The sequence below is a fragment of the Podarcis cretensis genome, assembly GCF_951804945.1.
Source record: "Podarcis cretensis genome assembly, chromosome: 2".
NCBI classification, from domain to species: domain Eukaryota; kingdom Metazoa; phylum Chordata; class Lepidosauria; order Squamata; family Lacertidae; genus Podarcis; species Podarcis cretensis.
In genome coordinates this window covers 1,620,451-1,647,748 of record NC_137171.1, presented here as the reverse complement: position 1 = coordinate 1,647,748, position 27,298 = coordinate 1,620,451, and the positions used below count along the sequence as shown (strand labels likewise).

Below are 27,298 nucleotides of genomic sequence, written 5' to 3'. Positions count from 1 at the left end.
AAGATTCAGCAGACATTTTCTGTTTTAACTTTTAAATGTCTGCACAAGACTTTTCTATTCTGCCAGGCCTATGGAGGCAATTAGTAATACATTTTTCCACAATGGTTAATTGATATCTATTTTTAATTTTTAAACATTTTTACTGTATGGTTTTGTGCATTTTTGTTGTTAACCTCTTTGATTTTTTTTTTATGAAAAAGCAGTCCATAAATACTTTTATAAATAAAGTAAGTGCATATATGTTTATTTCTTTGGAACTGCAAAATCACTGGTATTTCTGGTATCTTTACAGGTACCAAAATGAGGTTTTAAGTGTGTTTAAGAGTGAACTAATCTATATAATGTAACTTAGAGTACATTTCATTCCTTGTCCATGCCATCTGTGTTAACAGCTGTATTAAATCTTTTTCTTTTAATTGCAGGGCAGGCGTTTTGAGGGGCCAGCTGGTTACCCAGGTCCACAGGTAAGGAAAGTAATAAATTCAGGCCGTAGGAGGAGAGCTGGTGTTAGTCTGACACACCAGAGGATTCCAAAGTGGATGTGTCACCTGGTCCCCCGATTCACTTGTTCCTCTGTGGAATAATTGTACCTTGTGCCCTGACTGTATTTGTTGGGCATGTTCTGTACTGATGTTTTGGGCAGTACCCATAAAATATTGATATCATATTGCATGGGTTTCTGAGTGAATTGTTCCACCTTCATGGTTTCAAAGATTCTCTTTGGAGCCATGGGATTCAGCATGGAATTGGCTTAAGCGCACTGGGGCTTTCAAGGATGTTGTAAGTTATTTCTCCCCAGTTACCTCTCCCATATTAGGCCACCAGCCTGTCTCCAAGTGAGAACAATGGGCATCTTATAACTGAGTGCCAGTTTCAAAAGAGTTGAGCTAAGGTTTGGGGAAACAGAGTTCAAATTCTATTCTCCCTCTGCCCCCCCCCCCATTTATGCTAGCCTCTACCATTCAAAAGTGACACACAAAAGTATATCATGGACTGTGGGTATTTCCAGAATTTGCAAATGTGTTGTGGAGATACTACAAACACATCGTTGGCAACAGGGTTGTTTTCTTATTGGATTTCTCCCCAAAGGGTACATCCAGATCCAACAGGAGAAATGGTACTGGTTGGCATTTTGCTGTTGATGGTGTCATGTGGGTTCTGTGAAAAACTTGCTTGCGTGAGGAACACTGATCCCACAATGAGCACTTGCCTGGTAGCAACCTAATTTGCACTTCTAGGGGAGGGACACAATGGAAAAACATATCCCCATTTTTAGCCAAAAGAATTTCCCCAAAGGTTCTGAAACCTGCAACCTGTATAAATTAAACACGTTGGCAGAAGCAGAATAAGGGCACAGGTCCATGCTTAACAGCTCAGTGCCCAAGCGTTTGTTTGTTTTTCTCCATGAAAACCCACTTTTTAGTACTCGGACTCAACGTCAATTTGGGATTTCTACAGATTGCCATTTTCTTTGGTTGAGCATTAAAGGGTGAGTTTTCATGGGGAAAGCTTCAGAGGAAAAAGAAAAAAGGGGTGCTTGGATGTGGAGCTTTAAAGTGCAGGCTGTACCTGGAAAGAGCAGAACAAAGGATAAGTGTGGATAAGCCCATAATGATGGATATTTGTATCTAGTAGTAGTATTCTGTTCTGGCTAGATGTGGGGAGGAATGAGGAGCTCTGTAGAGCATTGATGCTTCACCCCCTGAGTACAGTGGTACCTTGGTTTACAACCATAATCAGTTCCGGAGATCCAGTTGTAAACCAAAACAGGTTGCAACCAAAGGCGTGCTTTCACCAATGGGGCCTCCCCCCCTAAATGGGTTGTAATAAAAAATAAATAAAAATGGGTTGTAATCCAAAAAAAGGGACATGCACTTCCAGGTTTGATGTAATCCAAAACTGTTGTAATCCAAAGTGGTTGCAAACCAAGGTACCACTGTACTTAAAATCTTTGGTACTAGAATCTACTAGAACCAGGGTCAGGTACAGTGTTGGCACTGAAGGCACAGTGGTTGCAATGCTGGCTTGGGGTTTTCTGGTGCCACAGGGTTTCTGTTTGGAAGGGGAACTGGGTGTTGGATTTCGGTCAGTGAGGTGCTTATCTTCATTTTCTGTTTGTCTCTTCCCAGGGTGAGACGGGTCCAATGGGACAGGGAGGGCCAGCAGGATTGCCAGGAGATCCCGGTGAGCGGGTAAGGAAATCTCTGTGCAGTTCAAGAGGCAGAAGGGTAGCCTCCCCCTTCTCCAGCCTGGGGATTCTTAATCTTCTCAGAAGCTGGTGGGGGCGGGGAGGAGAAGGTGAGGAATCACCGGCATGCGCCCCTTTCAGTGTACCTCAGTGCTTGGAGACAGGTCCTAGCTTGATGCAGATTTCTTCTAGCTCAACACTTCCTGGGAATGATTGATGGGTGTTTTCTTGCTTTTTTTTCTGTACAGGGACCCCCAGGACTCCCAGGCCTTCCAGGAGCTGATGGCATTCGTGGGCCTCCTGGGACAATGATTATGTTACCGGTAGGTGATGCAGGATGATGGGTGAAGCGGGTTTGAGGAGCTGAGATCAGGGGAGATCTTTAGGAGGAAGCTCGAACAGCCAGTCCCTTTGGAAAGCAGATTCCAGAGGAACACCATCTTTTGGGCTGGCTGGGATTTAAAACAAAGTCTGAGCTCTACTCCAGAGCATGGGAGCCTCAGTGTACAGCTCTTCCCAAACCAGTGGTGGGAGCCCACTGGATCCAGAGTAACGGGAGTGTGTACCCAGACAATGTCTGAGGGCAAGGACTGCATTGTTTTTATTAATCTGTAAACTGCTGTGGTAGCCTTGCTGAACACTGGGATTAAGAAGCCTTGCAACCACCAAATAAATGGATTAAAAATTGATTAACAAAGAAAAAGGCACATATTAGCCTTTCCGCAATTTAAATGTCTCATTCTCCCATCCTGCCAATTTGACAGGCAATAAAATAGGGATTCAGCAACCAAAATAGAAAGTCAGCTTGAAGCTTGATCACGCGGTGCTTTCATCAAGGAGGATGCTGCCCAAAGTGGGCAGGGCGGTGGCTTGCCTGCCACAGAGGCCGTTTTTGGCAGCATCTGCCTGGTGACTCTGACATGTGCTTTGGTTAATCTAGCCATGATCTCACAATCCCATCATTTCCTTCCCTGACTTTGTCTCATTGACCCATTTCTAGTTCCAGTTTGGTGGTGACTCAGCTAAAGGTCCATCTGTGTCCTTCCAAGAGGCCCAGGCCCAGGCTATTTTGCAGCAAGCCAAGGTACGTGCGGGTATCCCCTGATCCTCTTCTTGTCGTGGGGCTTAAACTCTTTGAATGGCTCCTTTTTGTCATGCAGTCAATATAGCTTCCTTGCTCTTTTCTATGTGTCTAGCCACTTGGCATGTTACATATTCTCTTCCCCACCCCCTCATCTCCGTCCAGATAATAAACTGCAAGCTTCCAAGTGTGGCCCATCACAAAATATTTGCCACATAATCCAACTTCATCTGCACATTGCGAAAGAACGTCCCTCTCAAGCTATAGCAAGGCTCTTATTAACCCACACCATTCTTATTCCCACAGTAATAGAAAAGGCGCCCCAAGCAGAAAGTTGTAGCCCAGCTCAAGGAATAGGCTAGTAGAAATGTTCAAGTCACTTAGGCAAGTGAGACAACATGATATAGGAAACCAGGAAGAAGACCCGCACCCTGTAGGCTTGCTAGCCCACTTGATCTGGGGCAAAATGTTTCTTACTGAACACAGACAAGGTTGATGACTAGGCTGAGAGATCATCTGAAGAAGAGGCCACCATACGAAGGTTTGCTTGATGCTTACCCTGCAGCTGTATCCTAAGTCAAGGGTAGCACAGCTAATGGCCAGGGATTGTGGGTGGTGGGGACAAGGTTGACTACTCCTGCCATAAGTCTTAAGTGAGGAGGCAATTTCCATTTTATCACTTGACTTATGTCAGGTAGATTAGAATCATCCCTGTTTTTAACAGATGAGAGAACTTCCTTAGTTAACACTAATCTCTGGGGTGCTGCTAGTTCCTTAAAAGATTCAGGGCACAGGAGACAGATGCAGTTTGCACCTGCTAATTTGATGTATAGCTGCAAACTCGGGCCAACATTCAGAGTGGAAATAGGAACCATAAGCAAAGTTTTAAGAAAGGTTTAAAAGGGTGAAGGCATAAGAGATTCAGAATCTGGGCCACTCCTCATAGCACCCTGCCATGCCAGCCTCTTGATTTAATAGGATTGTATATACTGCCTAATCATCCAAGCCTCTGAAAGGCTGGCGGCAGTATTGCTTTCCTGTTTGATGACTTACAGTGCTTTAATTTGTTTGGATCTGCCCAGAGTGGCTGGGGCAACCTGGGCAGATGGGCAATATATATAAGAATTACCAATCAAACCAGAGGTTAAAACAAATAAACCTATTCCCCCCAACCCCAACCCCCATGCTCCCAATCCCAGTTTGGTCTCGCATGCACACAATTGTGGTAGAATGCAGCAACAATTACAGAAATCTGTTTATTCCCTTCTTTCTTCCCTACTTCAGTTCTGCCCTGTTGTCCAGCTTCTTCCCACAAACCTCCTTGCTTGCTGCACCTCAGTTTGTCTTTGGTTCTGTTTTAAATTGCATCCCTGAGATTCATTGTTGTATTTCTCTCCTTCTCAGCTATCCATGAAAGGTCCCCCTGGCCCCATGGGACTAACAGGGCGGCCAGGCCCACTGGTGAGTAGCTGACATTGTTTGGAGCTACCCTGTATAGTCTGGGGAGTGTCTTTTTTGTGGAGGGAAGATTTGGACATTTGCCCTTTCTTTCACACCATGCAAGAGGCTTGGCTGAGAAGTGCACTGTGCATCTGGGCTGGAGTGAGAGGAGGTGATGGGGCCAAATTTTGAAGTTTGCATTTCTGCATGGAAAATGCTTCACTGGAGTAATGTGGAACATGGCATCCAGGTGTTTCTACCTCTATTAGAAGATTGGGGCATAGAGGGTGAAGAACATGCTCACCTAGCACCCGTCAGCTGATGGCTGGGGCTCGTGTGCTGGGTGCATGAGGGGGGTGCCTGGTTCATGCCTCTCCAAGATTCTGCACCTGGGGCCATGCCCCCTCCCCCACACTACTGATATTATGACATCACATTGCTCCACTCTCCTCCACCTCCTGCTGTTGGCAACATGCAATGTATGGAGAAGTGGATCATTGTGCTGCCTAGTAAGACAAGCAAAGTTCTCATAGAGTTACAGAGGGGGTTGCTGTTTTCAGAGGCAGATGGGCATCTATTACTGTTTCATCTACATTGCTTCTAGAAATGCACTGCTTCTCCTGGTCTGCCCCGCAGAGGACCTTTTTTTTTTTTTTTTTAAATGATTTTTATTAATTTCCAATTTTTTATCACAAACAAAAAACAACATAAAAACAAACAAACAACAAACTCATATTTTCTTAACCTTATTTTCATAACCCTCTTTTCCCGGACTTCCCCATACCTTTCCCTTTTTGCATCCTTAGTTTAGTACCATTATTCAGCAACCTATCTTACCCAATTAAATATAAATTTGTCCTCTTTCTCTATTCCACCCTAAATTTTTAAACCCAATTATCGCTGCAATTCTACGTCTTCTTTCCCCTCAGCATTTTAACACTCCTCAGTTTTATAATAATTCTTAAGATACATCTTAAATTTCTTCCAATCTTCTTCCACAGTCTCTTTCTCTTGGTCGCGGATTCTGCCGGTCATTTCTGCCAGTCCCATAAAGTCAATCACTTTCGCCTGCCATTCCTCCAGCGTGGGTAGCTCTTGTGTCTTCCAATACTTTGCTAGAAGAATCCTTGCTGCCGTAGTAGCGTACAAAAAGAAATTCTTATCCTTCTTCGGCACCAACTGGCCGACCATACCCAAGAGAAATGCCTCTGGTTTCTTGTTAAAGGTGCACTTAAGCACTTTCTTAATTTCATTATAAATCATTTCCCAGAAGGCCTTAATCTTTGGGCAGGTCCACCAAAGGTGGAAAAAGGTACCCTCAGTCTCTTTACATTTCCAGCATTTGTTATTGGGCAAATGGTAAATCTTCGCAAGCTTGACTGGGGTCATGTACCACCTATAAATCATTTTCATAATGTTTTCTCGTAAGGCATTACATGCCGTAAATTTAATACCTGTGGTCCATAACTGCTCCCAGTCAGCAAACATAATGTCATGACCTATGTCCTGTGCCCATTTAACCATAGCAGACTTCACTGTCTCATCTATTGTATTCCACTTCAACAGCAAGTTGTACATTCTTGATAAATTCTTAGTATTGGGTTCTAACAATTCTGTTTCCAATTTCGATTTCTCCACCTGGAAACCAATTTTCCTGTCTTGTTTGAAAGCCTCCATTATTTGAAAATAATGGAGCCAATCTCGTACCTTGGACTTTATTTTCTCATAACTTTGTAATTTAAATTCACCACCTTCTTGTTCTAAAATCTCAGAGTATTTCGGCCAATTGGTTGTCATATTAAGTTTCTTTACTTCCTTAGCCTCCATAGGTGAAAGCCACCTGGGAGTTCTGTTTTCCAGTAAATCTTTATACCGTATCCATACATTATATAGTGCTTTCCTGACAATATGATTTTTGAAACCCTTATACACTTTAACCTTGTCATACCAGATATATGCATGCCAACCAAAATTATTGTCAAATCCTTCCAAATCTAGAATGTCTGCATTTTCAAGAAGTAGCCAATCTTTTAACCAGCAGAAAGCTGCCGATTCATAGTAAAGTCTTAAGTCCGGCAGGGCAAACCCCCCTCTTTCTTTAGAGTCGGTAAGTATCTTAAACTTGATTCTGGGCTTTTTGCCCTGCCAGACAAATTTAGATATGTCTTTCTGCCACTTCTTGAAACAGTCCAATTTATCAACAATTTGTAATGTCTGAAACAAAAATAACATTCTAGGCAATACATTCATTTTGATCACAGCAATTCGACCTAACAAGGAAAGCTTCAGGTTTGACCATATTTCTGAATCTTTCTTTATCTCAGTCCAGCACTTATCATAGTTGTCCTTAAATAAGTTCACATTCTTAGATGTCATGTTAATCCCCAGGTATTTTACACTCTTTGCCACCACTAACCCAGTTTCCTCTTGGAATCTTTCCCTTTCAACATTTGTTAAGTTCTTTTCCAATACCTTGGTTTTTTGTTTATTCAACTTAAATCCTGCGACCTGGCCAAATACTTGAATTAATTCCAAAGCTCTTTTGGTACTAGTGTCTGGCTCTTGCAAGGTCAGTACTAAGTCATCTGCAACCGCAGAGGACCTTAAGGTCCACAAATGACAACATTTTGAAGGCCCCAAGTTGCAAGGTGGTTAGATTGATCTCAACTAGGGCCAGGGCCTTTTCAGTACTGGCCCTGACTTGGTGGAACGCTCTGTCACAGGAGACTAGGGCCCTGCGGGATTTGACATCTTTCCGCAGGGCCTGCAAGACAGAGCTGTTCCTCCTGACCTTTGGTTTGGTCTCAGTCTGACTTATGTTTCCCTCCCCTTATGGTTTTGATCTATGGGCTACTTTTAAAATGAGGCTGCATTTTAAATTGCATTTTAAGCTGTATTTTAAATTGGTTTCTTTTCCTATTATGTTTTTACTGTAATTTCACTGGTGTTAGCTGCCCTGAGCCTGGCTCTGGCCGGGGAGGTTGGGGTATAAATAAAATTTATTTATTTATTATTATTAGAAAGGATATAAGGGGGAAGAGATTCCACCCCCCTATTTATGGGGCTGCCAGCTCTACTTGCATTCATGGACATAGCCAAGGTGTGGGGTGGGGGCAGCTTTCTCCCCCAAATCAATAAAAATTAATAAAAGTCTGAGGTTCTGCCTCCTCCCAACAAAAATCCTGGCTACACCCAGGCTTACATTCTTGATATTTGGTGAGACATTAAGGGATCAAAACTGCTTATAACATTTTTCTTACCAGCCCACCAGATGAAGGATAATATAAGAAATATAATCGATGTTATAGAATATCTGGAGGTCAGGTATGAGAAACAAGCAGCTTTAATGTTTATAGACGCATAAAAGGCCTTTGATAATATTTCATGGGCCTTCATGAAGAGGACAATAGAAATGATGAACTTTGGAGAGGCTTTCGGTAGAGGCAATATACTCGGACCAACAGGCTATTGTGAACAATGTGATTAAGGAAAAATGTAAAATAATGAAGGGGACAAGGCAGGGGTGTCCCGTCACCATTATTATTTATTTTAGTGTTAGAGACCCTGGCAAAAAAGATACAAGTGGATGAGACAATTAAAGGAATAACGGTAGGAAGTAAAGCATGTAAATTAAAAGCTTTTGCAGATGACCTTGTGATAACTGTAGAAGATCCCAAGAATAGTTTACAAAAGGTTTTAGAGAGGATCCAGGAATCTGGACAGGTAGCAGGTTTTAAATTAAATAAAAATAAAACTAAAATCTTGGTTTAAAACATGACAGAGCAATATAAAAAGGACTTACAACAAGTTGCAGATTTATGCATACATTAAAAAGTTAAATACCCGAGGGTATGGCTGACAGCTAAGAATATACAGTGGTACCTCTGGATGCGAACGGGATCCATTCCGGAGCCCTGTTCACATCCTGAGTAGAATGCAACCCACGACTGCACGTCTGTGCATGTGTGGGTCGCGATTCGCTGCATCTGCACATGCACGTGATGTCATTTTGAGCGTCTGCGCATGCGCAAGCTGCAAAACCTGGAAGTAACGCATTCCGTTACTTCCAGGTCACCATGGAGCGTAACCTGAAAACACTCAACCTGAAGCATATTTAACTCGAGGTATGACTGTAAATGTATTTAAAGAAAATTACATAAATTATTGGAAAGAAGTAGAGAAATTTAGAGATTTGGGGTAGGATGAATTTATATTTTTGGAGAAAGTATCAGTGATAAAAATGAATGTATCGCCAAGAATGTTATTTTTATTTCAGTCAATACCGGTACAGTACACTTCAAGGAAGCAGTGCAGAGCAGCAGTGCAGTGCACTTCAAGGAATGGCAAAAAAATATGTCTAGGTTTATCTGGCAGGGGAAGAAACCAAGGATAAAATATAAATTGCTAACAGATGCTGCCAGATTTAAAATTATACTATGAGGTGTCCTGCATTTGCTGGATCCTGGAATGGACAACATTGAAAAATGCAGATATTTTAGATTTAGAAGGGCATGATAATAGTTTTGGATGGCATGCATATTTATGGTATGAAAAAGCAAAGGTACACAAAGGTTTTCAGAATCTTTTAATAAGAAAATCATTTTTTATGGTATGGGAAAAATATAAAAACTTATTAGAACAAAAAAACACCTTGGTGGCTTTCCCCTTTAGAAGCAATATCTCTGAAAAAACTGAATATGAGAAGTAATTGGCCAACATATAGAGAGCTGAACTGAGGCAGAACACCAGGTGAAACTAAAAGACTATAAGGGATTTATTAACAGATTGGTTACAGTTACAGATAGGTAGCCGTGTTGGTCTGCCATAGTCAAAACAAAACAAAACAAAACAAATAAAATAAATAAATAAATTCCTTCCAGTAGCACCTTAGAGACCAGCTATGCTAGTTATTGGTATGAGCTTTTGTGTGCATCTGAAGTATGCACACAAAAGCTCATACCAGTAACTAACTTTGTTGGTCTCTAAGGTGCTACTGGAAGGATTTTTTAAATATATTTTTTATATTTTATTTTCTTTTGAGATTGGTTACAGTTTCACCAACTAAATTATGTTTTTAAGACAGATAAAAAGAAAGGTTTTAATCATGAGATATCAAGATTTCAAAAAGATCTGTTAGAAAACAATAACAAATTATTGTCGAAAATGTACAGTTTGCTCTTGGAATGGCATACAAAAGATGGACAGGTCGAGTTGGTAATGATACACTGGGCAAAAGATTTGGGACACAATATTCAGATGGCAGATTGGGAAAGGTTATGGAAAACAGACTTGAAATTCACAGTATGTTGTGTGCTGAAGGAAAATTACATGAAAATTATGTACCAGTGGTATCTGACTCCTAGTAAGTGACCAAAATGTATAGGGCAACTACAGACACCTGCTGGAAATGTAAAGAAAAAGAAGGTACCTTTTATCATATGTGGTGGACTTGTAAGGCAATAAAAGCTTTCTAGGAGATGATATCTAATGAAATTTTAAAAAATGTTTAAAATAACCTTTATTAAAAACCCAGAAGCTTTCTTATTAGGAATTATAGGTACTGACATCCCAAAGGAGCAAAAAAGACTTTTTATGTATGAGACAACAGCTGCTCGGATGTTAGTAGCCCAGAGATTGAAAGAAGACAAAGTCCCTTCCAGAGAGGAATGGCAAACCAAGCTGATGGACTCTGCAGAGATGGCAAAATTGGCTGGAAAACTCAGGAATCAAGAGGACAAAAACTTTATAAAAGAATGGGGAAAATTATAAGTTATTTAGGAGACCACTGTAAGCAGATGGAAACATTTCCAGGATTTTAATTTTTCTTGTAATGTAACAAAAATGATTTCCCAAATGGACTACATGGAACTGGCGGAAATGACTGGCAGAATTCGAGACCAGGGAGAAGAGTCGGTGGAGGAAGATTGGAAGAAATTTAAAGACTATCTACAGAAACATTGTAAAATTAATGAATGTTAGAAGGATGTTGGAATGAAGTTATGTGGTTTTAGCAGAAATGTTATAAGGGTTTAGGAAAAAATAGACTGTTAATTGGTGAAAGGAGGGAAAGTAAAGTTACATTATATTAAGATAAATTACAGAACAAAAAGTGGAAAAGATGGAAAGGATTTGCTGAAATAGTTAACTGAACTAAAATACAAAAAAGGGAGGTATGAGGTGGTCAAGGAAACAAGCAAATGAAAGACAAGTTATGGGAAGATTAGCTGTGTTTTTTTGGTTTTCTTTCTTTCTTCTTCTTCTTCTTCTTCTTCTTCTTCTTCTTCTTCTTTCTTATTGTGATGCGTTGTTTTGTTCTTGTTTGATATGGTGTTTTTACTTTTTCTTTTTGTAACCTTTAAAATTTTAATAAATATTATTTATAAAAAACAACAAAAAAAGATTTCCCCAAAAACCCAAAACCTGCTTATAACATTTTTGTTTTGGTAGGGTCTTCCAGGGAATTCTGGTCTGAAAGGAGACTCAGGTGATCCCGGTCCACAGGTAGGTTGCTGGAGATGAGTAGGCAGGGTCTTTAATTACTATGGGATGGAGCAGAGAAATGCTACCCACGTTGAATAGGCAGGAAAGCTCTTTCCCTGCCGCCTTCTCCGAGGGTGTCCTGCCTGCTGGCCTTGGGCTTGGACTTGGGGGATTCCCACAGCTGAGGGAGGGGGAACTGGAGGCCCTCCAGTTGTTGGCTGCTTACGGCTCCCCTGCATCCTTGGCCATTGAGCATGCTGTCTGGGGCTGGTGGGAGCTGGAACTCAGCAACAGCCAGAGGACCACAGGTTCCCCATCCCTGACTTAGCAATTTAAACTTGCAGGCATTTCCTGCTGTGGTGGGGAAGCCCTTGCACTGCAGGGCTCTGGAATTACTTGCAAATGAGTTATGAAGCCCATTTTCTCAGTCTGTTCTCCTTCTCTTTTCCCCCAAGTAGGCAGGGGTGAAAATCTCCCATCTCCTCAGGATCATGTACATCTCTCCCCTTTTGGATCTTTCATCTACATCCCTTTCATTTTTTTCATTGTGCTTTGCCTAATCTCTTCATCCCATACTGACAATTTCCTTCTCCTTTTTTCCTTAAAAAAAAAAAAGTTACTGCTTCCAGGCAGTAATATCCTGCTTCCAGGCAAAAAAAAAAAAAAAAAAAAAAAGCTTTCACAGCAGCTTATGGTAAAAGCAATGATGGAATTCATTCAAGCCATTGAAGCAGTAATACATAAAACAAAGCAGGGCTCCAGGGAGACAATAAGATTGCTTCCTAAGTAAGCAACGTCTTACCACCCTTCTCATTGCAGGTTGGGAATTTGCCAGCCCAGCTTCCCTCAGCAAGGTATCCCAAAATCAGGGACTGCACTAGAGGAGGCCTTCTGTCTGGCAGGGGATCCCAAAGCAGATCCTCTCCTACTTTGAATTGGGCTTGTATAATCTCACTGATGGCCAATGCAGTGTGTTCACTGCAGCCGGCACAAGAAAGCAATCTTGCCATTGCATTCTGGACCCTCTGCAACATCTGGGGAAATGCAACTTTGTAAGATAAATGTTACAAGTCATATCATAAGTTTCCATTGATGGCAAAAGCTTCCACATGTCAATCATTACAAAGGGCTCCATTCTTCTTCTAACATGGAGAAAAATCTTGAGGTGTTAGGAGAGGTGACATGTGAAGCCACTCTTGATCTGAACTGTTTCCCTTTTTGTTACAGGGCTCACCTGGGATCCAGGGATCAATAGGGCCCCCAGGGAAAATTGGCAAGCGGGTAAGCACCTTTGCTCCAGGATCCCATCCCATTATTACATTGCGTAATAATCCTGCCACCCCTTTTCCTAACCCTTTCCTTTCCTTTCTCAAAAAAGGGTCGCTCAGGAGCAGATGGTGCCAGAGGACTTCCAGGAGAAACTGGACCTAAGGTCTCTAGATCTTTCTTGAGGGGTGGAATTGGTGGAGGGGAGGGAGTGAATTCCAAGATGCCCAGTCCCACTGTGGGTTGACATTTCCTGCAGTTGGCACAACTAGTAGGGTGCAAGTAGAGCTAAGACAAATGTTTTCAATTGGTATGTTGACATGGGATCGTTTTCTTTCTTTCTTTCTTTCTTTCTTTCTTTCTTTCTTTCTTTCTTTCTTTCAAAACTTCTTCCTCTGTATTTTGTCCAAGTCCTGGAAGCAAAACAAATGTTGTCTAGGGACATGAGAAGAGCCCTCCTGATGGAACAGATCCAGGGCCTATCCCCCTCCTTTCAATACTGGCTGGCCAGAAGCTTCCACTCAGCCCACAAACGGGGCAGGAGGGGAACAGTCCTTCTCCATTGCCTGTCCTTAGCATCTGACTACAAAAAAACCACACAAAAAAGCCCTAGAACGTATAATTTTTTTAGCAGGAATTAATGGGATGAGCACTATAGTGCAAGAGTGCTCCTCCAGAGAACAGCCACACGGTAATATTGGGGAAGCATTGCAGAACACCCGCTAAAGCAGAATGATGTGTCAGCACACCAGTATAAATCCACCCCATGAACCATTATTGCATCAATTACATATTGCAGAATTCATCTGCCAAAAAAAGGGAACCAACCAAACACCAGTTTAGACAGACAGACAGACAGATATAGATATTACACATACACTTCACTCTACTGGGAATACATATATGGAATATCCCCCCACAGACCTTGCTGGGTTGTCAGGATGGATTTGATCATTACAACAAAGCTTTTTTGAACAATTAAAAGGATTGTAGGAATGAGAAACAAAGATCTTGGGGGATTTTAAAAAGGAAGCATTTTCAATATAGGCAGACATGCTCACTGGCCCAAATATTGGGCTGTCCTTGTGGTGCTAATGCTTCTTTCTTACAGGGTGACAGGGGCTTTGATGGGCTCCCAGGACTTCCTGGAGAAAAGGGAAATCGAGTAAGTATCTCCAAATATTTGTAATACCAGGGCTGCCTATTTTTGGTACCATTTCTAATTCTTGCTTTACTTTTTACAGGGAGATGTAGGTACGCCAGGCCCCCCTGGAGCTCCTGGTGAGAAGGGCCCCAAGGTAAGCATTGATCCAAGGCTTGTGGATGGAAACTGATAGCTGGAAAGTGCAAGATGCAATGAGTGTTGTTCTTTGGAAAAATACTGCAATTGCTCTAAATTGAATTGCATTGGCCCAAATTATTGTGACAATGAGCAGAGAAATGTGTGGTTACGAGATAAGGGCTGCTGTAGCATCACTAGGGTGGCCCAGTGCATTAAAGCTCAAGGGAAAAGGTGGAAAAGGATTGGATCAATATGTGGGATCATCTCATAAATCTATGGAAAGAGGAGATACTTGATCAGTTTCAAAGCAGACCAGAGGCGCCATCTTCTTGAGAAGATTGATGGGGCCTGTGCATGCGATGCCATGACATCATGTGTGTGACATCATGATGTCATGTGTGCAACATTGCATGATGCCACGCAATGCCTTGACATTGTACGTGCAATGCCAGGGGTGGAGCTGAATGCCCCCTGAATATTGAGGGGGCTTGGCCTCCTCCAAAAATACTTCAGGGGGCCTGAAACTGCCTTGGTCCCTAGGAGCTGGTGTGCTTGAAGCAGACATTATCACAATTTATATTTGTGGCAGGGCCACTGCAATGCAAGCAGGGTTCAGGTCTATGATACAAATTTGCATACAGTTTGCTAATTTATATGTATAGAATGCTATGAGAAATTAGTATGATGGATTTCACTAGCACTGCGCTTTTTGCAGTGCACCTAGCTGCTCTGTAAGTGAAATGATAGCATGAAATAAAATGTAAAGAAAGTGTAGGTGCAGGAAATCTTGGGCTTGCTGCAAAGCTTTGGAGCTCAAGCTCCAAGTGCCACTCCATAACATTGCCCCTTCTCTGTGGGTTTTCAAATGGTGTTCCATGGTATTGCTTCTCAGGGATTCTGCAATGAGATCAGTCATACAACAGACCAGCTTTTATGAAAGATGGCTTCCCCACCACTGCCAGCCTTCTCTTGCAATGTACAAATGTAGGGAGGTTATTAGACACTTATGGGAGTTGATTAGAGCCTGTTTAGTGCCCATCATGAACTGGGTGCATCTTGGAACATGTCCCAGAATCCCCTGCACACAGAGGGATGCCACAGGAGACTGGTGATCCTCAGCAGACAGGTCAGTCTCAAAAGTATTCTCTGAAGACAGAAAGGGTCTATTTGGCGTCGGGCGGAAGCTGCTTAATACATAGGAGCTCTTAGGAGCAAAACACACCATCAGAAATATGGTGAAATTGAGGGTAGGGGTGGTGAGTGCACATTAAGTGGTTATTGTGTGTTTCCTCCTTGGGTTTTCTCCTGTGTGTTTCCTCCTTGGGTTTTCTCTGTGAATGAGTTTGTGAAAGCTGGGGAAACCAGCAGCTGGGGTGGACACAACTCAGCACCAGGGTGGTGCTCTCACTCTACCTCCTTCTTTTCACAGGGCTCTGATGGTGCGCACGGCCCCAGAGGACAGCCTGGGGAAGCTGTGAGTATCTGCCCACCAGATGCAGGACTGCTCAGGATGCCTAGGTGCTCTGGGATGAAGTTGGCCTATGCCACTTCCGTGGGGGTGGGAAGCAGCAATGGAAACCAGGAACCTTTGGGGAAACATGCAGTCTTGCTGTAGCTGGGAATGTGAAATGACAGGTACAAGTGGGGGTATCATAAACAACCTAACAACTGCCATGCTGGCTGATTTTTCCTTTTTCCTTTTTCTTTTTAAATGTACTTCAAGGAGATGGCACAAACTGCATGCTTTCAACAATTTTCCTGTCTTTCTAAAGCATTTGTTTCTGAGAAACGAATGAGATATTGTTATTAATGCCTTACCACCTTAAAGTAATAACCAGCTGTTATGCTCAAGTAATAACCATCATAAGTCTCATTTTGGAAAATGAAAGATATAGGAAAGCCAGATAATGCAAGGCTTTAATGTGTTGTTTGCTGTCTTTTTTGAAATACCATGGCTGTGGGGGAAATAATTTTATAATTTATTGAATCAGTGCAATGGTGCTTTCTAATCTCCATGTTAATGTTGCAAAAATACTATATTATATCTAAAGCTACATTTTAAAATAAAAAGAAATAAAAACAATGACTAGGCCAGGCTAGATCAAATGTCCCTCTTAATCCTGCAGTCTTTCTCTGCACTCATCCACACTTCAGTTTGGCCTGAGCTATCCAGGCACGGGTTCAAGAGGTTTTTCTTTTGTCCCACCGATTTCCCTGGGAAAAGCTGGGGTTTACTGCTCAATCAGAACAAACTCAACAGTAAACTGTGGGTTTTCTCAGGGAAACTGGCAGGACAAAATAAAAGCTTCTTGAATTTGTGCCTGGAAATCCCTGGACAAAGGGAAGTGTGGAAGACTGGAGGAACCAAGGGGTAAAACTGTTTCTGGACTGAAGAACTTTAGGCTGCCGTAGTGAAGTTGGATGTTCAAGTGCTCCCACATAAAAAAGAAAAAGCTATGTTTTTTCTGGGAAGGAGCCTTCTTCTTAAGATGTTCTTTTTGTATGCGCAGGGAATGTTTTGGTGGGGAAGCACTCAAATGTGCAACATTGCCACCTACTGCCCATAACGGTACAGTCCAAGAGAAGATTCTTCTCCCCTCTGCCCAAGATTCTATACTGGGCCGGATTTCTATACTCAGTGCCGGATTTATGTGTAAGCTAAACAAACTACAGCTTAGGGCCCCACTCTCTTGGGGGCCCCAAAAAAAATTAAAGGAAAAAAACTGGATGTACATTTCCAAGATGTAAGATAAAAAACAAATAAAATAAAACTGACATACAGCAACAGTGTTTTGTGTTGTGTCGGCTCCTATGATGTAAGTAATGGGCCCCGCCTGCTATATAAAGGGCCCCATTACCTTCAGTAGCTTAGGGACTCATCAAACCTAAATCTGGCCCTGGCTACCCTAAAGGCATTCTTCCTGAATCTGTCTGATGCATTTTTAAGGCCATTTATACTGAGGCGGGATGAAGCACCTGCTCAGGTGGTGGGGCCTTCTTATTGGCAGCTGCTGGCAGAGGGCAGGGAACAGAACATTGTAACAACATAATGCAAAGTGAGGCATGACAGACATTGCAGAAGTGGAGAGAAGGGAGGACCTTTACTGTAATGTCTACCTCTTTGGGGTTGCATTCCATTATAGGAACACCACAATTTTCCATAAATTTGATTCTGCGTATTCATTGCAAGTATAGTCTTTGCTGCAAGTTTTCTAGCATGCACTTCTGGGATGGATAAAGTTTTGCAAAAGGAGGCTCCACCGAAAATAAAATAACGGTTGGGGCACACTTGTCTGAGAATGCAGAAAGGCCTTCAGAAGAACATGCAGTGCACATTATTTAGGCATCACTAACATGTCCCTCTTTTTTCCTAGGGTATCCGTGGTTTGGCTGGCTCACGAGGTGCTCCTGGTCCCCCAGGCCAGATGGTATGAATCCTTTTTCCTCTCCCCTTCCTGCGCTTGGAGAAAACAGAAATGAATTCAAGGGGAGGGTTGGACTAGGGGGCTTCTTCATCCTTCCAATTCTGTAATTATTCCATGGTTCAGTGAATGGGAAGAATAGCATTAAGAGGCAACGTTTAACACATCTGAATTCCTGCTCTGCTATTTGCAACTCAGAACTTGACCTTACCATTTGAATTTGGGGCATTGTTTAACTTTCGAATTTTGAGTTTGGTTTTGAGATTCGCTTTTGATGTTGTGGTATTTATGTATGTATTTAAGGCCCAGTGCAGATATAACATCTCCCAATCCTCATTTAGGAGATTAGGCATGTGCTGTAGATTTGCTTTCACCCTTCCCTCTTCTCTTCCAAATGAACATTGTCTACTCTTTCATGGTTTGTTTTAACCACAGTTTAGCATCACCCTGCACAAGTGCTAGCCATAGGCTGTGCCCAGATGGGTGCATTATCTTGCAAATGGGTCATTCTCCATGTTTTTTCACTCATATAAATTTCTGTTCCTCTGCTTGCCATCCCCCAGCTCTGTGCTTGGCAGAAAATATCCTCAGTATGTTGTTGTTTTGCCTCTCTCCTCGGTCACCCTTCCCTCAGTTAGTTTACAGAACTAAACTTGTTTGTTTGTTTTTTTTAAAAAAAGAAAAGTATTTTTGTACACTTCTGATGTAATAGGATTGTGCAAGATCTGTGGTAGTTTTTGTTATGTGAACTGTGGTAGTTTTTGTTATGTGAATGGTGCCGCAGACCCCCTGGGTGGGTTACATGGACCCCCTGGGGTCCGCGGACCACCAATTGGGATCCACTGCCCTAGTACTTCCTCCTACAGCTGCAAAGGCTCTTAGAAAACAGCAAGAGGCTTCCACCCCCCTCTCAGCAACACTATTCCCAAGGTGCTTTAAGGTGAAGGTCAGTTGGAGATGGCTGGGAAAGAAGAATTACCCTAGTTTACAAGAAGACTGGCACACACTTGCTGTCCCTCTCTATTCAGAGGACTAACTGGACCCAAGCATTTATTTTTAGAGAATTTGTGCAAGTCTGCTCATGCAAGGAGCAAACAGAAGAAGGGGTATGGCAATAGACACCACACAGTGAAGGTGACACACACACACACACACACACACACACACTGCACCAAGGAGCACAAGGAGCATGATGGGATATTTGTTATGACTGGATTTTCTACAGTAAGGAAAATTCTGAAGTGAAGGAGGAAAAAGTACAGGCTGGCATTTTGAGGAGGACAACGTCATGTGGATGGTGTGGATGATATGAAAAGCTTCCAGGCATGAGCAGCACAAAGTCCACCATAAACTGCTGTGTGGAATGGCCTATAGTTAGCATGAGCCAGGATTGTGCTAATAACTGGTTTGAAAAAGGGGTTTAGAGAGAATTTGCAAGCTGTGCTATTAAGCATGAGCCTCACAGCAGACACAGCAATACCCTATAGTTAAATTAGATAATGGAAGGGAGAAGGGCATTCACATGGGAGATTGGAGGAGTGAAGAATCATGTGAGTGATTAGCAAACTCATAATTTGATAACTGTGAACAGGAGATTGGAAATATTACATCTGCATTGGGTCTGAAGGGCAGAACTCACATTTCAGTGGCAAAATGCCAATGACTTCTCAGAGTAGCAGCCCAAAACAAAACAAAAAGCCCAAATGGAGACTAAATCTGAGAATCCTGAAGTTAGAATTTGGAGCTTCCTGTTTTGAAACTGAAAAACAAGAAGTAGTTCATAAGACTCTAATAGGGGTGCCATATATCAAACAGTGAAAATCCAGTCAGAGAAGTTGTTGAGCTTTTGAGGGTGGGGCAAAGTTGTTGAGTTTAGCGATTTCTACCCAGACACTACTTCTGACTTCAGTATTCTGGATATGTCCAGGAAATTCTCGATGTATGGCAACCCTAGATTCTGATACAGTTTCATTCTTGGCAAGTCTTTTGAGTTTGTTCTCTGTTGTGTGTTCCCATCCCATAGGGTGTCAGCGGTATTGATGGGGCCCCTGGACACAAAGGAAACTTGGTAAGAGACACAGACAGTTGTGAATTTCCCTGGTTTATGGTAAAGGGAAAAGTTGACTATGCTCATGTGATAAGGCAGAGACACAGCATGGCTCCTGACAGTCCGGCTTTTGTGTGTCACATTCCTCCAACCAAGGGTTCATCTTCTGCAATGGGTAATCTTCCTCCTCCCTAGGTGGACCCCACCTGTGTTGCTGTTCCAGGACAGTCCACCCTGTTCTATCAAGAAATTTCTCGTCTTGCCCAGTAGCTCAAAATGTGGATAGACAGGCCTCAATTTGCTGCATCTTCTCTTCCAGCAAGGCAACCAGCCTGCACTTGCTGCAGATGTAGTTTTGCACATTCCTGGCAGGAAAACAAACGTGTCACAGGTGTTGCGGTCATGGCAGCAGCTCCCTCACCATCCATGTCTCTTGGTCCCATGTACACCATGAGACAGCGCTCTGGGCCTCCCTTTCATAGCACCCTTGCAAACGCCCCTGTTCACCTAGAATTTAATTCCTACGATGCTGTGGAATATGCTATTTACCGGAATGAGATCCGGAATATGTAAAGGAAAAATAAAGGAAATTGGTCAATCATAGAATCATAGAGTTGGAAGAGACCACAAGGGCCATCGAGTCCAACCCCCTGCCAAGCAGGAAACACCATCAGAGCACTCCTGACATATGGTTGTCAAGCCTCTGCTTAAAGACCTCCAAAGAAGGAGACTCCACCACACTCCTTGGCAGCAAATTCCACTGTCGAACAGCTCTTACTGTCAGGAAGTTCTTCCTAATGTTTAGGTGGAATCTTCTTTCTTGTAGTTTGGATCCATAGCTCCGTGTCCGCTTCTCTGGAGCAGCAGAAAACAACCTTTCTCCCTCCTCTATGTAACATCCTTTTATATATTTGAACATGGCTATCATATCACCCCTTAACCTCCTCTTCTCCAGGCTAAACATGCCCAGCTCCCTTAGCCGTTCTTCATAAGGCATCGTTTCCAGGCCTTTGACCATTTTGGTTGCCCTCCTCTGGACACGTTCCAGTTTGTCAGTGTCCTTCTTGAACTGTGGTGCCCAGAACTGGACACAGTACTCCAGGTGAGGTCTGACCAGAACAGAATACAGTGGCACTATTACTTCCCTTGATCTAGATGCTATACTCCTATTGATGCAGCCCAGAATTGCATTGGCTTTTTTAGCTGCCGCATCACACTGTTGGCTCAGTAGGACTCTAACCCAGTCAGAATTCTTTTGGCCTATCTCAGATTTTAGCCTCTGAATTAGTTGCTTAATTGGAGATTGCATATCCAGAAAAACATAAGATCCAGCTGAAATAGTGCATTTAGGTGCTTTCATTATGCGTGAAGTCATGGGGAGGTGGCTGCATTTATAGTGCAAATTCACACATGAATGCTGAGATTTCTGCAGGGTGGTATTTTTTATTACAAGGCAATTTAATTCAGTAAGTAAAATCACACAAAGAGGAAGTATGCAATGAAGTCATTCCATTTGTGTAAGGACTTCCACTTGAGCATCAGAACCTCCCCTCCCTCTCTTCTCCTTGCCCCCTGATTTGCTCCAGTACGTTGGGGGAATCCCCAGAATAAATTTGGGGGGCACGCATAGGGAGGAGAGGAAGAAGAGGTTCTGTTGCACAAAAAGTCCTTGCATAACTGGGACAATTTTGTTGGATCCAACCCATAGTTTTCAATCAAGCTTTCAATTTTGTAATTCATATAGTTCCTAAACAAAGTACATGCTAACTTGCTGCTGTAACAATTAACACATGCTGATTTGCAACTAAATGCAGCCTTTATGCTACTGAGGAACATAATCCAAAATCTTTATTCATGTGGCCCACATCCTTTTGCACTGCAGAATTATGTCTCCTTAGAGACAAGAGAGTCAATTGTGAAATAATGGATCTCTTGTTTTGCTTTCTGTGCACTTGGAAGGACATTGTAAACAAGATCACTCATTCTGAAGATGAAGGCTACAATATTACCACGGAATTAGGTGTGCTCCTCCAGCATATTTAAATCTGTTGCTGGATTGTGGCCTAAATGTCCAGAAAAGCCTAGAAGCAACATATAGTAATTACTGTACTTTTGTTGATTTGTTTCCATCTGATAGATCATAAGCACTCATGTTCTTTGCCTATCATGCAGTTTAATTATTTGGACTGGATCAATAAATAGGTTAGCTCAGGTTAGCTCAGCGAGGTTAGATGAGCCGGTTCCTAGTCTCTGTGCAGAATTTTGTAACTACACTGAGGTGCTTCTACTTACCTTTAGATGAAATCAGACCCCAGCTCAAACATGTCATAGAATCATAGAATCATAGAATCATAGAGTTGGAAGAGACCACAAGGGCCATCGAGTCCAACCCCCTGCCAAGCAGGAAACACCATCAGAGCAGATAACTGCTGAGGAAGGTTTAGAAGTGGTAAATGCAGCCCAGCACCATAGTTCCAGTATCCCAGATGGTCAAAGACACAAACCTTCCCCTTTTCACACTTTTCATTTTTCAAATCCCTCCAGCAAATTTAGCCACAATTTTGTAGCACTTTGTGTGTTGTCTCTTTTGCTCTATGCTACTTATGTAGCTGTAGCCGTATATGCACAGAATATTGATTGACTGCAGGATTTCATGTCCCCAGGGCATTCAAGGTGAACCAGGCCCCCCTGGACAGCAGGGAAACCCTGGATCTCAGGTGTGTGTTTTTCACTACAGCATATATGTATGTGATGTGGGGAGGGCAAATTAGATGTGATAGAAACATACTGAACCTTTCTTAAAACAGCAACAAACAGTTGATACTGTGTGTGTTGGGGGGGGGGTTAATTTTGAAGGGACTGTGGCATGCTCTGGCTAGGGGCAGCTAACTCTTTACTCCCAACTATGGTCTCGACATAAATGTTCTCTGCACATAGCTGCTGTTAACCCCAGGGCTGAAGTTCCCCTTAGTATCTACTTCAGTCCTGAGAGTGATAACCAAGGGTACTAGGGTTGGGCTTCATTGGGTAAAGACTGGGGAACATAAAACATATGGAAACACAAACAACTCTCAAGATGTGATAAGAGCCTGCTTTGTTCCCTCCTTTACAGGTGAAATGACAGGCAGGAACACCAGCAAATTGAATGCTGGTTCAGCCATCAGTCCCCCCACTCACATTTCAGATGCACAGTGTACCTACTTATTTTTAAAAGTACTACCTGAATATTCTCATCATGGGGGAGCACCTTTCTGATATCTTGGGGGTCTTCAAATCAGTGCTGTGCACAGCTGATCTACTTGAAACCTGCTCCTTTGCCCCAAGTTTAACTCTGGAGGAGAGAATGTATGTTTAAAATTGAACAGAGCAGCCTAAGTGCTCTGAAATCTGTCTTCACCTGTAGAAGCATCAGGAATGTAGGACTGTTCCCCCCCTTTTAATTAATATTTGCCTCATCCCCTCTAATTTGCTTCTTTCTCATAGGGTCTGCCTGGTCCCCAGGGTCCTGTTGGGCTTCCAGGCGAAAAGGTGAGTTGGAGCATGAATGTTTTGAGCCTCGGCATGAAAATATTGCTTATGGGCTGGGTGGGTGTGTTTTAGAGGCCTGCTTTGGAATGTACTGGTTGGCCTGTTGCAGTGTGTCCAGATACATGCTTTTCGGTCTGGGAGATCTCTGAGCTGTACTAGAAAATCCCTGTTCACAAAGCATTTCTTGCTACTGTCAGGATTCACACCTCCTTTGCCATTCACATTTAAAAGGACAAGTTATGGGGCAATATCAACACAAACACATTTACATCGCAGTCTCTATTTTCCTGCTCTGCCTTGAGCAAGACAGGATTCAAATAGTGCCTTGTTGACCATCCCTTTTCTTCCTTGCAGGGCCCACAAGGAAAACCAGGGATACCAGGAATGCCTGGGGTGGATGGACCTCCAGTAAGTGCCAAGGATCCACAAACCGTACATGACAATGGGTGTTTCCTTCTGTAGTTGCTGCAACACCTGGATCAGTGGTGGCTGGTGCCCATTGCGACTGGCTGGGTAGACATTAGGGACACAAACAGAGGTTGAGCCAGAGCCCATGACAGGCAGAACCAACTAATTATAGTGGCCCCCTCCCACCTTCCTTCCTGCTGAGTTCTGCAAGGGCAACACTTGGGCTCACCCACATTTCGGTTTGCCATGCCGCTTTCCTCCAGGAAAACCCTCTCTTTACCACTGAATCGGATCAAATGTCAGTTGGGTTTTCTGCAGACTGACCTTTGCTCTGATTCAGTGGCAAATAACAGGTTTTCCTGGGGAAAGCGGCGGGCAAATGGAAAACCATTCAGACTTCTGCCTAGAAAGCATGGGACAGCAGAAAACCGCTTGGATTTGTGATTTCTTTTTTTTTTTTTTAATAAATTTTTTTATTAAATTTTCACATTTTTTCAAGACAAACACACACACACATAAACAAAGACAACACGTATGAAGTTTCATAACCTTACTTTCCTAACCCCAATTCTTGACCTCCCCCCACCCCCCCTTCATACATCCTAGTTCAATTAAATTAACTCAGCAAATTCATATCTCTCATCCTTTACATATTATTATTGTATATATATATTTTTAAAAAACCTTTTACTTGGCCAGATTTTGCTTATCCAATTTTCTTATTAATATTAAAACCTTTTCTAAGGTCGACTCGAATTCCTTCCACGAATTTCCCTTTTATCTTAAAAATAAATCATAATAATCAAACACAGAAGTCATAATTATTTTTTTTTTAAAAAAAATTCTCCTTCCCCCCCCCAGCCCCGGTTTCTGTCCCTTCCAAATGTCCCCACGTCCACAAAAATAGTTTTTAGCCTGGATTCCTCACATCTGAGGCCTTTAAGTCCCTGTCAGTCTCTCTTTGCCAATCTTGTTGGTGGCCCTCCTCATTGGTCCTCGGTTTCGAGGAAGTTCCAGCTCGGTCTCATCAGAATTTCTTCCATCCAAAGTACTTGACACCAGCTGCTGCAGAAAGTCAACCAATTCATACTCGAAGAGGAAGCCCCAGTCATATTTCTTGTTTCTTTTAAACTCAAATATTCCAAAAGTTCCAGGGGCTTCCTCCCTCCTCTTTCGCATCTTTCGCAGATTTGTAATCCAAGGGTCTTCTTTATATTCTAACAATGTAAGCTTGTGGTTGGTAGTCTCCATCTGTATTGGCCCTTGCTCACTCTCCCCCTGTTCCAAAGTTATCTCTTCTGATTCAGCTGCAGATTTTTTCCCAGTCAAGTCCATTGTGCCTTCAGCAGAGTCACTTATTTTAGAGTTCAAGGTTATGAGTTGTTTACTCATAACCGTGGTCTGCTCCTGCAGTTTTCCCACAAGAAAAAACATTCTTTCTAACTCTGCCTGTAATTTTCCATCTGCAGCCATTGTAATGTTTCAATGTTTCCCCTAGGGGGATCCTGGTTACTTAATAGTCTTTTCCCAATAGTCCTTTACCTTGTTATTTCCCTACTTTGTTTCCAACCACTTTAGTTCGAATGTAGCCAATTAAGTCCAAAAAAAAAAGGTTAAATAATAGAGTTTTTAACTTTCGCTGCCCGTTTGACAGCTCCTTTGACAGCTGTCAAACTCCTCGTTCCTTTTTCTCCAGCTCACATAGAGGACACCCCCGGGTCTGGGGAGGTTTAGATGAAAACTTCTAAAATTCCACTCTTACTCTCCAGCACAAATCTTCTTCTGTCAAATTCGTGCAAATATTATCTTTTACAAAACACCAAAGAAAGAACTCTCCACCTTAGTTCTCCGATCTTTGCTTTAAATTTTCTGTAGGCAGGGGGGTGCGGACTTCCCTTTAGCACATCCCCCGATCGTGCCGAATTCAAGGATAAAGTTTTTAAAGTCCAAATTCCAATCTACTCACAGATTAATTAAGGTCCAAATTTCAGGGAAGAAAGTCAGCGGTCTCCGGCCATGGCTCGCGGCTTTGCTCCACTGCAGTAGCGGTCTACTCACAGCACCACGCCACTCCCCGTACCCTCTCCGCAGCCTTTAAAAATGCTCTTCGTACCCTCTCCGCAGCCTTTAAAAAGGCTCTTCGTGGGTCGGGGGGCGCTTTAGGTGCCCGCCGAGTCACCAGGTCCGCAGGCTTCCGCGCCTGCGGTTTATAAGGGTCCCCGCGTCGCCGTCACGGTGAGACCCGTCTGCAATGGAGCCGATTCCCTCCGGAGCTCGGAGGGAATCCGCCATTAACCGGATTGCGCTAACCCGGAAGTCCCGAGGTAGGATTTGTGATTTCTAGGCTTGGAGGAAGTGGAAGTGTGGATGAGCCTTTAGACTAAGGAGCTGGCAGGCAGAGTCAAACTCTGGACCAGTTGTAAACAGGAAGGCAGGCAGGTGGGGGCTAGGTGGGGGGCAGGCTGAGTTTAGTAGGTTTTGGATCCTATTCAACTCAGTACATAACAGTAGGGTAGTTCACCCTAATGTACCAACATGCATTCTCACTCGCGGGATCATCGCCTTGTTGTGGTGAGTGGGCTTGCACGTTCCTATGACCCTTGTGAGCGAAGCCGTCGGGAATCTCGTACTCCCAGCAGGGTCACCCAAAGCGGTAAGGTCAAAAGGAGGAGCTAGGCAAAGAATGATCCAAAAAGTCCTCAACAGCAGAACAGGTGGATGATAACAAGTGGTATGTTACAACAGCTGTGAGGCGATGAAGGCTGTAGCAGATAAAAATCTGCCAGTTGTCATGATCATCATGCCATTGGAATAGAGCCTTACTGCGAAAATGGGCTGGTGAGCGTGCACTGATCTACACATGTAGAACAAATTTACGCACAGGCGTCTTCCAAAAACCCATCCCAAACCCAAACCCAAAAAAGTCCCATGGCAATCGGCAGATGGTAATGGGGCAAGACTGTGAAATCTGGAAGCACCTAGTCATGAACCGGCACCGGGGCAGTGGATACAGATTCAATCTCTCTGACTCAAGGAATGAGGCAGTTGAGCAGCCCTACTTAGGATCCACTCTGCTCACCCCCAAAAGGGGGAGGGGCTAGAAAAGGTGCCCTAAGCATAGTCTGCCTCCCCTTTTCCCCCGACTGGATTACTGCACCCAGTAGGGTGCACCCAGCGGTCATAAAGGACAACTGAACTTTGGAACATGGAATATACAGACTTCGTTGGATAACACAGATAATGAGCATCCCGAATGCAGAACTGCCTTCATTGCAGGAGAGCTGTGACATTTTAACATTGATATTGCAGTGCTTCAAGAAACTTGAAGAGCAGGTGAGGGACAACTGAAGGAAGAAAAGGGAGGTTACACATTCTTCTGGAAAGGTCTACCTGAACGTCAAATACATGGAGTAGGCTTTGCTATCATAAACGATCTTGTGATGCTCTTGTCAGAAGTCCCTACCGGCATTAATGAGTGACTTTCAACCCTTCGAATAAAAACTAACAGTCTACTATTTTAAGTGCTTATGCACCAACACTGGATGCTGATGAAGACATTAAAGAAAAATTTTACTCTCAGCTGGATACCATCCTATCAGAGACACCTAAGACACATAAAAAACACCTAAGACACATAAAACTATCCTCCTGGGTGATTTTAATGCAAGAGTTGGCCAAGATTTCATTCTGTGGCCTGGGACCAGGGGTGTAGCTAGCTGCTCTGACACCTGGAGAGGCAGGGGCGAGGCGATCCATGCACAGGAACACTGCGGTGATCCGCCCAGGGGGGCAGCACAGTGAGCTGCCCACGGAGTCTGCCTGGCAGATGCAAGCCCCACACTGCCATTTTGGACAATGTGGGGCCCCAAGCCACCGCGTCAGTCCCAGGGGAGATGCATGGCTCAGGCGTGCTGCCTTCGTGGTGTGCCATTTTGTCACTCAGGGATAACACCTGGGGTGGACTGCACCACCCGCACCTCCCTTCCTACGCCCCTGCCTGGGACTATTGGGAAAGAAGGAATTGGCAACAGCGACCAGAATGGAATCTTACTTTTGATGATATGTGCAGCACACAACCTTGTTATTACCAACAGACTCTTTAGACAAAAAGCAATAAAACATCTTGGAGGCACCCCCGGTCAAACCACTGGCACCT

General features: G+C 43.3%; 1 protein-coding gene across 7 annotated transcripts in view; it reads left to right on the top strand.

Annotated features, from left to right (window-relative positions):
• Positions 1 to 27,298, top strand: part of COL5A3 (collagen type V alpha 3 chain) — a 142,441-nt gene that overhangs the window by 52,541 nt on the left and 62,602 nt on the right. For all 7 annotated transcript variants that reach the window (XM_079967786.1, XM_079967785.1, XM_079967789.1 and 4 more), the window contains 16 exons: positions 423 to 464; positions 2,130 to 2,192; positions 2,437 to 2,511; positions 3,189 to 3,272; positions 4,674 to 4,730; positions 11,157 to 11,210; positions 12,417 to 12,470; positions 12,568 to 12,621; positions 13,567 to 13,620; positions 13,700 to 13,753; positions 15,167 to 15,211; positions 17,112 to 17,165; positions 19,183 to 19,227; positions 21,870 to 21,923; positions 22,690 to 22,734; positions 23,089 to 23,142. In XM_079967786.1, the coding sequence (XP_079823912.1) occupies positions 423 to 464; positions 2,130 to 2,192; positions 2,437 to 2,511; positions 3,189 to 3,272; positions 4,674 to 4,730; positions 11,157 to 11,210; positions 12,417 to 12,470; positions 12,568 to 12,621; positions 13,567 to 13,620; positions 13,700 to 13,753; positions 15,167 to 15,211; positions 17,112 to 17,165; positions 19,183 to 19,227; positions 21,870 to 21,923; positions 22,690 to 22,734; positions 23,089 to 23,142 (888 nt within the window). The remainder of the gene's footprint in view (positions 1 to 422; positions 465 to 2,129; positions 2,193 to 2,436; positions 2,512 to 3,188; positions 3,273 to 4,673; positions 4,731 to 11,156; positions 11,211 to 12,416; positions 12,471 to 12,567; positions 12,622 to 13,566; positions 13,621 to 13,699; positions 13,754 to 15,166; positions 15,212 to 17,111; positions 17,166 to 19,182; positions 19,228 to 21,869; positions 21,924 to 22,689; positions 22,735 to 23,088; positions 23,143 to 27,298) is intronic.